Source organism: Lactuca sativa, chromosome 3 (genome assembly GCF_002870075.4).
Source record: "Lactuca sativa cultivar Salinas chromosome 3, Lsat_Salinas_v11, whole genome shotgun sequence".
Lineage (NCBI taxonomy): Eukaryota > Viridiplantae > Streptophyta > Magnoliopsida > Asterales > Asteraceae > Lactuca > Lactuca sativa.
In genome coordinates, this window is record NC_056625.2 from 107,097 (window position 1) to 122,290 (window position 15,194).

Here is a 15,194-nt window from a genome sequence, read left to right on the forward strand (position 1 = left end):
TTATTATCGTATGTTCTATATAATGATAATATTTAATATAAATATTTTAATTTAATATGAAATTATATTTAATAGACAACAATAATGATTTATTTATTTTTAAAAAATTGTTAATTTTTTCTCTTTTAATCATATAACTTTGTATATGCACAACAACTTCAAATTTTAAACTTATCTCTTATGATATAGTTTCATATAATGATAATATTAAAAATTATTTTTTATATTTGTTATGAAATTATTATTTAATTGTTAATAACAATGAGTTAGTTATTTTTAATATAAATAATTTCTCCATATCCTGCGAACAAATTGTGTAGAGATTTGGATTATGCTCTTCATAAACTTTATCATCCTTATTTTGATTTTTTTTGGACTGATTTAAAGAAATAAAAATCCAATTTGTGCTCCTTTTGTTGTTGTTGCTAAATGGGCTTGAAAAATGAATTGTCCACACTCTCCTACTCCCAACGCCTAGCGGTGTTCACAGTCCGGTTTGAAATCGTGAAACCGGCCAAACCGGGCATCGGTTTGGGTTGACGGTTTGTATTTTTCTTTATGGTTTGGCTTGCAGTTTCAAACTTTTCAAACCGTAATGAACGTTTTGGCTTACGGTTTCAAGTTTTTCAAACCGTATAAAAACCGGACCGGACCGTATGATTTATTTATATATACAAATTAATATTTTTTTTATATGTAATTAATTTTACTTATAATATATATTAAATTTTATATATAAATAACAAATGTTGAAAACCCACAGGAGACAAACTCAACAATAGGCCAGCACAATTCTTTTTTTTGTGAAGTGAGAAATATGAATGTGAAGCCCACTAAAGTTTTGTAAGTCATTTGCAACTTGTAACCTAATCCTAATTTACAATCCCATAGACACATACTTCAAATTCGGTGTTCATCAATTCATTGGCAGAGCCGCAGGGAGAAGCACCTAAGAGTCGAAGAACGCAAACACGTCGGGCCCTCCGCAAATCCGCTTACAGCTCCGTCGCAGGTCCGCTTAGGCGCTTACAGCTCACGTCTTCTGATTGATTCGGTTAGTCGCTTACGTCTCTGCTTTCTCTCTGATTTGGTATGTTCCGTTTAGTCGCTTACAACGAAAGTAACATGTCCCTGTCCCTGATTGCTCATAACAATAGTTGAAATCAAGCAAGTATTCTTCATTCTCTTTAATGACCCTTAACACACGATTTCTTTAAATTTACAATCCTTGTACTTGAACAGTTGAACTAGATGTATCCAATACGTGAAATGGTTAACATCCCAGATTCACATAGATTCGTGTTCACACGGTAATTGGGTTGAATCTTGTACATGGTAGGCTGTATGGGCTTTAAGGAATGTTGCAGGTGATTCCCCTAAATGTCGTGACCTTGTACTTGCACAAGGTGCTTTGATTCAGCTACTATCGCAATTAAATGAGCATACAAAGTTGGCAACGCCTCCCGGACCTCCAAATACATTTCACTTGTCTCGCTGCCCTAACCCTCCAATTGAACGCCTACTTTTCTATAGAAGAACATATAGGTATTATGTCGATCATGTGTTGAAATTTCATGAAATCATGCTCATTATATTAGATTTAGAGTCGGAGCAAATCAACTTCACTATGAGAAATCTATGTTGAGAAACAATTAGCACCTCAGGTGATTACTGATTTAAAAATCTGCATATTTTCTTGAAATTGCATATTTTCTGAGTTTGTCATGATAGATTGAATGTACATACTAGATAGTTTAGATCTGCATTTTAATTGATCATACTGAGAGATGCTTCAATCTTACATTTAACATCTAGGCATGTCATGTTATCAGTTCTTGCATTCTTTTCAATCTTAAAAATGGCTGCAAAATGTGCTTTTTCTTCTTCTTTTCAACAAATCCATTCAGTTTTAATTATATTTGAATATTTCCTTGCAGGAAATGGATGAAACACTAATAATTACTGTGAATCTGGTGATTCTTTATTAAAATCAAAAGCTGAAGCTGCTTCAATTTCTTCTCTGCAGGAGAGCTTAGAGAAAAAGAAAAATGAACCGGTTGGTTAGAAATCTCTAATTTGAATCTCTTTTTTTTCTTTTCTGCTTACACTTCATTATTAATCTTTTATTCATATTGTTCATTTTTTCTTTGTATCCTGTGGGCTTCTATGAAAGAAATTGTTCACAATCTAGAGAGACAATGGTCAAAGGTTCAAAAAGGAGTCACTAAAGCACCTTCTCTAGGTGTCTTCTTTATTTCATACACTAGTTTATAACCCGTGAGAACCATGGTTATAAAATTAATTAACCTTTCATATTAAAAAATCAAAATCGTTAATCAATTATTTTGAAAAATTATTACTTAAGAGATATTTTTTTTAGTTATATAAAATTATATTCGTTGATTTAAATAAACTAGGTTAAAACTCGTGGAACCCACGGGTGTTAATTTTAAATAAAATTAAAAGAATTGATTGTGTGATAAAATAATATATCATTAATTTAGAAAAACTTATGAGTTGTAATATTGTATTTTTTCCATGGCATATTTATAATTTATTGTTAGTTTTCAAATTCTTATTGCTATTGGATTTTATTATGTATTTTAATTTTTAATCATTAGATATTTTAATATTTTCTAGTATTATTATCTCTATGTTAAGATTATATATAGTATATACGCTGATAAGTTTGAATATATTTATTTGTGCCGGTAAAAAAATAATATTCAAATTATTGATGCTTTTTTATTGTATGAGATAATTTTTTATACAAATAACTTAATATTTAATCATCACCTTTTCATAGTCATTTTTAATTTTGTTTTATATCAAGACGATTTTTTGACTAAATCTTTGCAACCAACTTTCTCCAACTTTCTCCTCTTGTTCATGGTAGATTTGCTTCAAACCAAATAAATTAAATTAAAATTTATAAACCATATCAAACATCATTGTGAAACATAATATCAAACCCTACATAGTAGAAACACCTTGCATAAATTTCAACCAAATTCGTAGTCAAGTGATTATGCAAGAAAAAAAATGCATGTTAAAAAAAATTGCACACAAAGCATCAGAACCTACAAATAACAAATTCCAACATAATCCGGCAGTCCATTTTTAATCAAGAATACTGCACAATCACTAATACTATTAATAAATACCAAATATTTAGGAACCTGTTCAAAAAGAATGAATATATGAAATCTTAAATATGATCCCTTATTTCTATTATCAATAAATTTTGTGCATAATAATATAAAGAAAAAAAGTAGGATGCTATAGAGCACAAATCAACTAAAGTACATTGCTATTTCGTGCCTTTAACCTTGAACTAAAACCCAGAAAGCAGGAAAGTTTATTTCAAATATCTAAAACTAATCGAGATCCCTTGATACTCTATATTGGTAAACCTCTAACCGACCTTAAAGTCCTTGAAAAGACTAATAAATATCCAGTGGTTGAGAATTGAGATGGTGGAAACCTGCAATAGAAAAATTCACAACCCTATTTAAATCGTACATACATGATGCTAAAGACCCCTTAAGATTCATATTCAATAGATATACATCAAAGTAACACAAAAGATCTAAAGTCAAAAGATGATTATTCTTTGGAGCAATATGTCGAACAATTGGTGTTATCTTGATTTCCTTTAAAAGAGTCCTTTAAAAGAACGATTTTAAATTTTACTTGTACCTTTTTTCCAATTCTTGAAAAAAATAATAATAACACCATATACAATTCAAAACATTTTTTTTTCTATATAAATGAACTTAATCTTCTTTATCATGAGGCCGAATTGAATCTCCAAAAAATCTTCTTAGTCAAATTCCAAAAGTACCAAATAACTTTATGAGCAAATCCATCGTATAACCCAATCACTTTTCTATATAATGATCTGTTAAAAGAGTACATCTTATGCAACATGACATCTCCTTTACCCCTCCTGCATAATGTTATCTACAACAATAATTTTTGTTTATTTTTTAATAACTTAATAACTTAAGTAATGTAAATTACATAGCTATTTCCTGATATCATTAGTGTATTGTCCCAATTAAACCAAATATTAACAAACCTTTATAAGGACTATTTATGTTATTTTTTCTCTGTACATGTTAGGAAGTTTTTATTTAATAAATATATAGGATAAATGAAAAAGTTGACAAAAAATGTTTGAAGATAACATCATAATAAAATCCAAAAAAAGAAGATTTGCCACAATCTTTTTGGAAAAAATACTAAACCACTATCTTTCAGATATATTAAAGTTAATGAAGTTTTTATTTAAATATGTTAGATTTCTATGTAATTTTGATGTTTATCTAACTTGTATTTGGCTATCTTAGAAGTTGGTAGTATCTCCACTGGGTCACCCATTGTGTCTGCAATAATTGTTGCCTTGTGCTCCTTTCCAATTCCATTGGTCCTAATCTCCCTGTGTGTTTTGACCCATTAGCTGAGGAATAAAAGTATTATAAATTGGTTACCTTTTTTCCTTTGAATCAAAGCAAATCAAAGCATAAATTTCCTACAAGATTAGCATCAAACAAACATTAAATTGATTATAAGGCTTTATTAACCTATTACATTTATGCAAAAACGTTTAAAAAAATAAGACAAATTACCTTTTTCTCGTCTAGAATCTTTCTTCTCTCGACATAATTTTCTGCATAGTCTGTGAATATTAAAAAAGACACAAAAACGATACACAAATCTTTATCCTACTTCATCACACTTGGAAATCTTTACATCACAAACATTCACTAAGAACTATATTAACCATTATATACAAAATAAACGATAGTGTATAAATCTCTCTTATTGTTGCTTTACTGATATCACCATCTTTTTGTTTAACATCACAATATTATAAAAATAAAATACAGCGAAGACGATGTGAGTGTACATATAGGGAAAAGAAAGAAAAAACAAACAGAGTAAACATTGTAGATGAATTACACCTATAAGAATTTTCCATGTTGGGACACTCCACAAGAGTCAGCAGCAGGAATGCAACTACAAGTTTGAGAAATGGGTAGATATAATGGGAATGACCCAACAAATCGCAGATGGGCTTAATCCATTTGCGATTTTGATGGCTAAAAATGTAATTTCGTTTTTTTTTTTTTGACTATTTTCTACAAAGTAATTAAGATATTTGGTTATATTTGTAATTTTCTCGTTAAAAAATGGAGGTAAAGACCAGGCCCGGATGAAACACCAAACCACAAGGACAATTCGTATAATTTGTGTAAATATTTTAATTCACTTCATGTCAGCCCAACAATATAACCCAACAAATTGATCCACCAAACTTGTCCATCCAATAGTTACAAATAAAACCCACCAAAAATATACACCGATGACACGCACAAGGTGTGGAATGACGCAGGCAGGGCAATCGATGGCTTAGAGCCCTCTGAATTCCAAACGACGTTCACAACTCCTCAGGTTCTTCCTTTTGACGACAACCAGCAGGAGGACAGCGGCAACGCAAGTCCGTCCATCACTCCTCTGTTTCTCCCATCCACTCTTTAGCTCGTCCTTTTGATTTCTTTTTCAAAATCACGATTTCAAACTAAATACAAAAAACTACACTAGTGATTTTCTGCTCATGAACACTGTAGATCCGGTTTTGCTTTAGGTTTGAGTTGTTATTTATTATATAAATTTTTTTTTTCTGATTGTAGGGATTTTTGGAGAAGACATAAAATAAAGGTCTATGTTTCTCTTGGGCTTTGTGGAGGTGGGTACCTATTATACAAGTTTTATGATGCTTATTCAAAGAGGATTTCTGAACTCGAGAGACAACTTGCTGATGAGCAAGAGAATGATGAGCTTCTTAAGGCCCAGTAAGATAGTAGTGATACTCGTCATTTTTAGTTTATCAAGCCAATCAGATATTTTCTTATCATTTTTTTTGGGAAATGACCGATGTACAGGATGCAAATGCACTTTGAGAACATCCAAAGAATAGCTAATACAATGACATTGCCACATGCCATGCTTTATTTGAGTAGCCGGGTCTCAGAAGAGTTGGATCTTTTACATCTTACAGAGAGGTTGATAAAAGGAAAGGGTCAGCCCAACAGTTTGACACCTTCAGAAAAACTTGAGCTTTGGGATAGGCTTAAAATATTAAGTATGAATACATTCTTTTTCTTATGATCACATCTTAGTAGATAATTAAATTAATATGGATTAGCAGGCTAACCTCTCATTCTAAATCTTGTCTGATATGCAAAGGTTTCACCAGGATGGTGTTGTCTATCTGGGCGATGACTGCAATTAGCTTATACATTAGAATTCAGGTCAACATCTTAGGGAGACATCTATACATAGATACTGCACAAGACCTTGGTGGATTTCAAACTGTAAGTGTAACAACCTCTCTTTCTTTTTTGTCTTTTAGGTTGTGTTTGTTATATTTCATGATGGTGATGAGGACGAAAAAAAGTGCAACTATTGTCTCATTGACATTGATCGTAGTCCGTGTCCAATGCACACCAACCACAATACAACCTGTTGTTTCTCTCCTATTCTGTCATGCTTAACAAATGCCCCTTACTGACTTCAACATTTATACACAAATTCTCTAAACTTGGAATTAGTGATGTGTCTAGATTATGCCTTGGTTATGGTTTGGTCTTTTGTTGCTGTTTTGCAAGTTGATTTTTTTTTGTTACTATTTGTTTTGGGGCAACCATGAACCATTAAACAAAAGTTGACAAAAATTTAAACTTCCAATATAACTTTAGGTTTAAAGAAGTATAGTTATGCTTCTTTTCTTTATATTTAAATTGTGTTTTTTACCAAATTTTGTATATATATTCTCTCCATTGTTTGGAAGACACGAAATGTAATAGGCCTTTAGTATAAGCGAGATGCACGGTGCTATTGTATATGGAAGTGATCATATAGTATGTTAAGAATAGACTAGATATCATACTCAAAGGCAAAGTGTTTCAAGTGATTGATAACCTAATATTTATATACTCCTCTAATAAGAAATATGTCGATGACTGGTTTGATAAAACTAAGGATGAGAAGTAACTACAAATAATTGAAAATTAACAAGTCTTTTCTCAAGACACAAATTCTAAAGATAAATCATATTCGGAAGAAAGTGATTTGGTTAGAAGAGGGAGGGCAAAAGATAACTACCTCCCAAAACTATTACTCAATGTAGCATTTAACTCGAACACAAAACCCTCAAACCTTAATGTAGACGTAGTTTGTTAACTTGGTCCATGAAGGACATAACCTTGGATTGGATTAGTGATTCAACTCAACTCAAAAAGAAATCCCTCTTAATAGGAAATCTAGGCCATTGTTTAAGTGGGAGGCCAACTTATCCGTATGATAACAAAACCAAACACATCGATTCTCTTATACAATAGCTGAATGAACCACACACCAATCTTTTTCTTGTGGGTGTCAAACTAGAAGTAGCCGTGCGTATCATCCAAGCTAACATTGACTAATGTTACAAGGGTGCTATTAAATATTTAATACAGAACATAGGGAATGAGAATTATTTGATAATAATTGTCTCATGATCTATTCTTCGTCCGAATTCTTGCCATTTTCATGAAGCTAGAATTTTGTTCTTTTACAGGAGGATGGCGAACTGATGGATAGAAGCGACGAACAACTGTTTTTGGCGAGTGCTGATTTTCTTTCAAGTCAGAGAATTCCCACACTCATATCTAATATGCAAGCTGCCACAACTGAAGTTCTCAGAGGGTAAGGATTATGTATTTGAAATAATATTTATTATTTATGAGTTGTAACTATATAATGCCCAAACAATACAAAACCCAGAGTCCTAGACTTCCTGAAATGGAAACTATACTATACTGATTGATTTGCTTCTTAAGTATATCCTATCCTTTGTACTGCATACATCATTCATTCCCGAAATTGCCCAACATGGAACTAACATAGAATAGATACATCCTGAACATGAGATCGATAAAATTACATCCCCAATTCTTACTATGGGACTAGACTAGTAAGGGTGCATCCCAATATTTTTCTGACTATTACAATCACATTCCCTATAGAAGTTATGGGGCTAATAAGAATACATCTCAAATCACACTTTCAAATGTGATAGTAACATGTTGACTGTCGGACAACTTACACAATTACTCGCCTTAATAGTAATATGCTTGCAAGTTCACCATTGCTTAATCTAGGTAGGGTTTCAAGTTCTATAAGACTTAACATGGATTTGGTACATCCTTTATAATTATTTTTATTATTGAAGCTCAATCTATCATTTGAAATCAACTACAAACAAAGCACAAATGTTAAAGCTCTTCCAACCATCTTAAACATCATTACTTTCTTGGATAAATAGTGAGATTTGTTCAAAGCATGACTTTCATTGGGCTTCATGAAAACACCAACTCTTATTAAGTTGGTTATTACAATACTCTTCCCTTCCACAATTAGCATTTAAGAAGCTCTCTATCAACCTAAATCTTTGTTTTCATTAACACATCATGGATAAGAGCATGAATACAAAATAAGTCAAAAGATGACATCATCCATGTTATCAATAGTTTGCCAACAACTTAAGATGACTTTAGGAAAAGTGGTCAAGGTCTTGGAAGTTATAAGTGCATTTGACCCTTTTTCAAGAATAATCTATTTCTTGGGTTTTGTGCATACACAACCAAAATTGATTTCAGGAATTTATAGTCTGATTCGATTGAGCCAGTGTTTTTTTTTTCAATTCTTGCTTTGGGTTTAGTTTCTAGCTGATTACTCGATTACCAGTCATAGTCGGTCAATTAGTTTCACTTGTCTGATTCTTGGGTTATTGGAGACTAGGTTATTTTCAGCATCCCATATAATGCCATTGATCATCCAATCCAGTTCTCAATCAGGCAATATATATTTAGTTTCTTGGCATGAGTTGAGGTTTCTATCAGGTGTGGCTTTTCTTTTCTGTTAGGTTTTCAACTGACTCTTGTATCGGCTCAAGCCTTGTGGCTGTGAGAGAGGGGTTTCTTTGGAACAATCTCTTGATTGTGTTTCATTGTCAATCTATTTCATCTTCTTTCTTACAATTCTTCTTTGTATCATTCAATTTCATTAAGCCCAAATTCTTGTTCTTCATCATTGGTCCGACCTGCTCTTGACCTGCCACACTCTACCATATGAGGAAGATGGTTCAGCCAACAGTTGACAATCGATCTCAGGATTTCCGTTTAGATCAACATGTGGAACAGATTTTGAAGATTCAAGCTACTATCAATGAGATTCGCACAATCAGGGATCGTGAACGAGAAGAAGAACGTGAATTCCAAAAAGCGATGCTGACTTGGATGAAGCAACATGATCCTGCGTTGCGTTTTTCTCTGATATTAGTAGTTTTCCAGATTCGATTGTGACGTTACTAGAACCGGTGGTTGATGATGCTCCTAGGGTTACGTCTTCTGGAATTTCAGATTCCTCATGCTCCTAGGGATACGTCTTCTGATATTAGCAGAGTTCAATGGCCCTGATACTTCTCTAGTCACTCCCGAACCGGTGCTCGAGTGTTCCGAGTGTTTATCGGATGACAGTTCTATTCCGAAATCATCAGAGGTGGCGGAGAGCTTGCCAGGAACACTGAAGCAGATTGATTACCAAGAGCAGATTCAGAACACGAATCTCCACTTCGAGATGAATGGTACTTCTCCTAACTCTCTTCTTTGTCGTCTCCAGTTAAGCTTAACAGCGTCTAGGCAACATGGGTGGAATTCGACATCTCCATTGGATTTGGGTGATGACGGTCATGACTGCCTTGACACAGAGTTGGAACGGGTTTCCAAAACACCACTGCCATTTCTGATACCACCATCACCACCGCCATCTTCACCTCCATGGTTAGAGACCGTGTCAAGGGTGCAGGTCTGAAACAGGAAAAACCAAACAAGTTTTTGAGCTTAATCCTTCGTGATGGGGAGAATTCCGGTGGGGAAGTTCCGGGAGCAGAAAAATCGGTGATAGAAGAGCAGCGTGCAACGGATTTCCATGTCGAGAGGCTGACAGAGCATCAACGGAGCACATGGGAGAAAGCGACTCTGTTTAACAACCGTTTAGAATGGGGTTATCTAGGTTATCCTTCCAATGGGCTTAAAAATGACAATTGGGCTGCAATTGATTCATGGGGCTCACAATTGTTGAATGGAAAGATGGACTTGGTTTTAACGAGCAAACAAAATATAAGCCCACTAGTTCATTGGAATGAAAATAACAACGTTCATCATAATCAACTGCCATCACCGTCCCCAACGCCGGCAATGGCTTACGTGTTTCAACGGGATCGGAGAGTTAGGTCGTCGAGTCGCACGGAGTAGAAGGAACGAAAGAAGAAGGGCCTAAGTTTAAATGGTGGTTCTCAAGTCGGCTTGTCTCACAAATGTCATAAATGCAAAGAAGACTGCAATCATTATTCGTGGGATGCTAATCAGGTACTAATTGATCAATTGTCAAAGAAGGCTTCTATTGGACCGTGTCAAATTTTGGAGTTCTTTGGAGTTGTGGCTAATTTTCAATCAATAGGTAAAACTTTGAAATTAAAAGGAATCAATTATGATACTACAATGGTCATTGTGGTAATTCTTGTAGTTAGTAGGGCTACCCACATTTTAGTTCACCCAAAGAGGGTAATTGCTTTAGAGGTATCTGGCTTTGTGTTTAGTGGTGTTAACATCACAATCGGTAAGAGACTTGTGGTGTTGATTATTGAACAATACATGAATTCAAACATTCAAATGGGTAGTAGTTCAGTTGTGATGAAGACATTAGTTTTAACAACCGGGTTTCTAGATATGGACTTTTAGGGGATCAATAATATGATAATTGGAGATAGACATCTTGTTTTTAGGGTAAATGCTCTGGTTTTTGGTTTTTGACAAAGGGCATATAGACATGATTTCAGGAATGGAATTGTTGCTTTCTTTAAGTGAGATGACATACAACTGGGACAAGGCATGGATGAAGTTTATGTATAACGGTATAGTGGTTCATTTTCAAAGGTTAATCACGGGCCAGCAGGTTCAAGCATCATTGCAACAATGGTTGGGCACACTTCAAGGTGGGGTACGGTTCCAAGAAATGATGAAAGAAGGGCAAGAATGGGATGATTTTCTGAAGAAGTCCAACGTGCATTCTGGTTTAAGTTTCTTTTTACCTCCTGATATGGAAACTAGGGTTGTTTCTTGGGTTATTCCTATGGTTTTCTCGGTTACTTGTGCGGTTGAGAATCGATTGGACCAAGTACACAAGTGGTTAATCCAGTGGAAGGGTCGACTGGATGGAGAAGCTACAAGAGAGGTGGTGATGAATATTACGAGTCAATTTCAAGAAGCAAGTCTTGAGGACAAGACTTGTTTTGAAGGCGTGAGTAATGATACAGATCCTAGTATGCTAGTTAAAAGGGAAAATGAATCAAAGCTGCTACAGGATTATTCTAGAAGAAGTAATAAGGGTAAATCTGGAAAAGGGCTAAGATCTGTTAGAGAGAGAGAGAGAGAGAGTAATAAATAGGTAGGAATGATTTCATTTGTAGGCATTGAGATATTTTGGTGATAGTGATACTCTTGTATCGGCTCAAGCCTTGTGGCTGTGAGAGAGGGGTTTCCCTGGAACAATCTCTTGAGTGTGTTTCATTGTCAATCTATTTCATCTTCTTTCTTACAATTCATCTTTGTATCATTCAATTTCATTAAGCCCTGATTCTTGTTCTTCATCACCATGTATCTGCTTACTACTTCAACTGAGTAGCTCAAATCTGGTCTCGAGTGAATGAACGACGATTTCCAGTAAGACGTCGGTACTCGGTAGCATTAACTGGCACTCCATCTTCATCTTTAGTCAAACTCAGTCGTGGTTCCATTGGGTAATGTGATGGGTTGCATTCTCCTATTCTTGCTATTTGTAGAATCTTCTTAGCATACCTGTTTGACCGTTTGTGATGTCATCCTTGTCTTGGTGAACTTTTATCCCTAGGTAGTAGGATAAGGTTCCTAAGTCACTCATGTCAAAGGTCTTTAGCATCCGCCTCTTAAACTCAGCCACTAGTTCTTCATTAGTTCTTCACTTGAATCACTTGAACCTGTCACAATCAGATCGTCCACATAGACCCTGACAATCAAAGACTTGTTTGACTTGTGGAGTTTATACACATCATACTCCTGTGGACATCTTTGGAATTCCATCTCTTTCAATGTTTTATCAAGTCTATCATTCCAAGCTCTTGGAGCCTGACGTAGACCATAGAGAGTGGAGAGCCTTGTTCAACTTGTATACCATGCTCTCTTTTCTTGCAATAACAAAACTGGTTGGTTGCATGACATGCACTTCTTCCTATAGAATCCCATTTAAGAAGGCAGATTTTACGTCTTGGTGATGGACTTTCCATCCTTCACTCGCAGCCAAAGCCAACGACGTTCGTATTGTTTCCAAACGTGCCACTGGTGCGAAAGCTTCATCAAAATCAACACCCTTTTGCTGTACATAACCCTTTGCCACAATTCTTGCCTTGTATTTGGTCATTTTCCCTTTTGCATCCTTCTTCAATTTAAACACCCATTTCAGCCCTATTGCCTTATGCCCTGTGGGAAGATGTGTTAGTTTCCATGTAGCATTCTTCTCGACCGATTCCAACTCCTGTTTCATTGCAGTTCTCCACTCTTCATCACTTGAAGCTTCTTCATAAGTGGTGGGTTCTTCACCTGCATACATTAGAACTTCCGAATCATCTTGCAAGGCTTGTGTTTGTTCGTATATATCGGTCAGGGATTGTGAAACCACGGACTGGTGTGTCGTATGTTGCCTTGTCTACACTAGGGATGTAGATAAGGTATCTGCAAAGGTGCTTGGTGATTCACCCTCACTGTGCGAGCCTGAGAGGAGCCACGGCCTCTTCCAGCTGTACCAGGAGAGCCTTTATTTGATTTTTGACCAACAAGATTCAGATTCAGATTACTATTACTTTTTTGTTTGTGTGTGTGATTCCACTGTTGACATCTTGAGCTTCGGTCTGGATATTGGATCTTTAGTTCTTTCAAGAAAAATAATGTTTTGTCTGTTGATCAAAATTGATTTTGATTATCTGCAAAGTTGATAAATTGATTTCAAAAAGAGGTTTGATTTTGGTTGGGTATTATTGTAGACAGAGTTTGTTGCAGGGATCATCTTGAGGGACAATAATAATAATTAACTATAGCCTGCCTTCATGTGGTTGGAATGAGATATGATATTGTTGGTTAGAAGGATAGTTTTGTAGCTAACACTCTCCGGTCAGTGCTGCTTTGTTGGTTAGAAGGATAGTTTTGTAGAATTAAGTGGCTGATGCAAGATCATCAACTCGAATGCATGATGATCTTAAAGTGCAAAAATAAAACATCAGTGAAACTGATGTATATATTCTATTGATTGTTATTTGCAGAAAGCAGTTGAGGGATGTCTTCAATTCTAGTGTACTTGATGAAACAATTATGCATATATTGAACACGTTCATGAGCAACGGGAGACCTCATCACTGGGTGGATTATTTGATGCCTGAGGTAGTCAGTCGGGTCACTAAACTAGATCAACTCATGGGGGAGACACGAACAGTTTTATCAAGGTACTTCTTTCTAGTACAGTTACAACTTATAGTAGTTTACTAAGTGTAATTTTTTTTTTTTTTTTTTTAATTTTTTTTTTATTTTGGTTTTGTAGTTCTGAATTTGGGAATATTCTAGAGATGTCGCTGAAAAAAGTGGTGGAGGGATTGATGGAGGACATGAAGTTACAGTTTGGTGTTGGTGGTGATGGGAGTTTGGGGGTACCGCTTGCCAAACTTATTCCACGCGTTGCACAGATTAGTCCGCTGCTGCTGGAGGAACCCAGCCGGAATAAGTTTACTCATATCATTCAAAACATTCCCCAAGTTGAACTTTTCTTCACTCTGCTCTACACAAACATGTAAATCTTCTCTACTTGTACCACCAAATATTATATAGAGACTTACTTGTATGTTGTTGCTTGTCCTTTTCTTTTTCCCTTTCCCTTTCCCTTCACTAAGTTTGAAGCTTTAGCTTTTCATGTTTTAGTTCCTGTCAAAAATAGATGGTAATATATAAAACCTTTTATTTAGCTAGTAATTATATAAGGTATTGGATTGTGTGGTCTTAGAATTTTGTCGATATCTACAAGCTTCCCACTTGCTTCTTGCAATAAGACGATGATTAAGAGATTTCTCTAATTATTTAGGCGTTGTATTTTGCGAACCACATCTTAAGAAAAAGATGTAGGCTAAATGTTTGCGGTCAAGTAAAAAGTTGTTTATTTTTTAAAGTCTTTAGCCTGAATGAAAAAACCAAAATGTTAAAAAACTCATGTTATTAAACTTAAAATATTTTTGCAACTTTAACCCAAAGGCCAGTAATATTTTAGTCTTTAGTTGTTTGAAATATAATCTTTATGTTACATGTCAAATCACATATCATACAAATCACATATCATATTTATCTTAAGATGAGAGGAATCATAACTTTATGCTTATCAAATTTAAACATGTAGTCAGTTCATGTTGGAGGAGGCAATTATCGATCACCTATCATCTTAGAATACTTCTGAATTTAATTTTGTTAGATGCTATAACTATTTATTGTTTAAGATGAATATTTTATGATGGAAAAGATGTATTTTATTAAGTTACTAGATTAGAGTAATACTTGTGGAAACCACGATTGAAAAAGAAAAATACTATTATAATTTTAATCATAACGACTAATCAAAGATTTGCAAAAGAATTATTAATTTACAAGATGGAAGTTTTGTCTATAATTATATAATGGTTAGTGGAAATTAGTATATATATTGTTATGAATATTCGATCTGTATATGTATAGATATTTGATAAAGTCATGATTTTGTACAATGCAATATAAATTTGAATAAAATGAAAATATAAAATAAATTATATGATAAAAAACCATGATCTTTAATTATAGATATGCAAACCATCATTGTATATTATTATGGATGTATGTTGGTAAATGTATGATTTGTATATTATTATGGATGTATGTCTATGATTTGTATATTATTATGGATGTAAATGTATGATTGTTAGGTATAATTAATATCTGAAATGGTTTAAAAAATAAATAGAATACTAGGTGGTTAGTTTTTCCTCC

The 15,194-nt window shown here is 34.2% G+C and overlaps 1 protein-coding gene across 6 annotated transcripts; it reads left to right on the forward strand.

The window, feature by feature from the left end:
• Window positions 1-886: 886 nt before the first annotated feature.
• On the forward strand, window positions 887-14,189 carry LOC111892874 (peroxisome biogenesis protein 3-2). 6 transcript variants are annotated; one of them, XM_023888934.3, is made up of 9 exons: window positions 887-1,054; window positions 1,243-1,545; window positions 1,938-2,056; window positions 5,697-5,858; window positions 5,949-6,148; window positions 6,253-6,380; window positions 7,625-7,752; window positions 13,457-13,636; window positions 13,732-14,189. In XM_023888934.3, exons 3-9 carry the CDS (start codon window positions 2,049-2,051, stop codon window positions 13,979-13,981), a joined length of 1,056 nt encoding a protein of 351 aa, XP_023744702.1. In that variant the 5' UTR covers window positions 887-1,054; window positions 1,243-1,545; window positions 1,938-2,048; the 3' UTR covers window positions 13,982-14,189. The 6 variants fall into 6 exon arrangements, with proteins under 6 accessions (XP_023744702.1, XP_023744701.1, XP_052625087.1 ...); XM_023888933.3 differs by having other exon boundaries at window positions 1,340-1,545; XM_052769127.1 differs by lacking the exon at window positions 1,243-1,545 and adding an exon at window positions 1,599-1,664.
• Window positions 14,190-15,194: the final 1,005 nt, after the last annotated feature.

Bases quoted from the DNA above. Each gene is read 5' to 3' on its own strand.
- LOC111892874 (XM_023888934.3), top strand. The intron at 5,859-5,948 runs GTAAGATAGTAG...ACCGATGTACAG, and splicing joins GATGAGCTTCTTAAGGCCCA to GATGCAAATGCACTTTGAGA. The intron at 7,753-13,456 runs GTAAGGATTATG...TGTTATTTGCAG, and splicing joins ACAACTGAAGTTCTCAGAGG to AAAGCAGTTGAGGGATGTCT.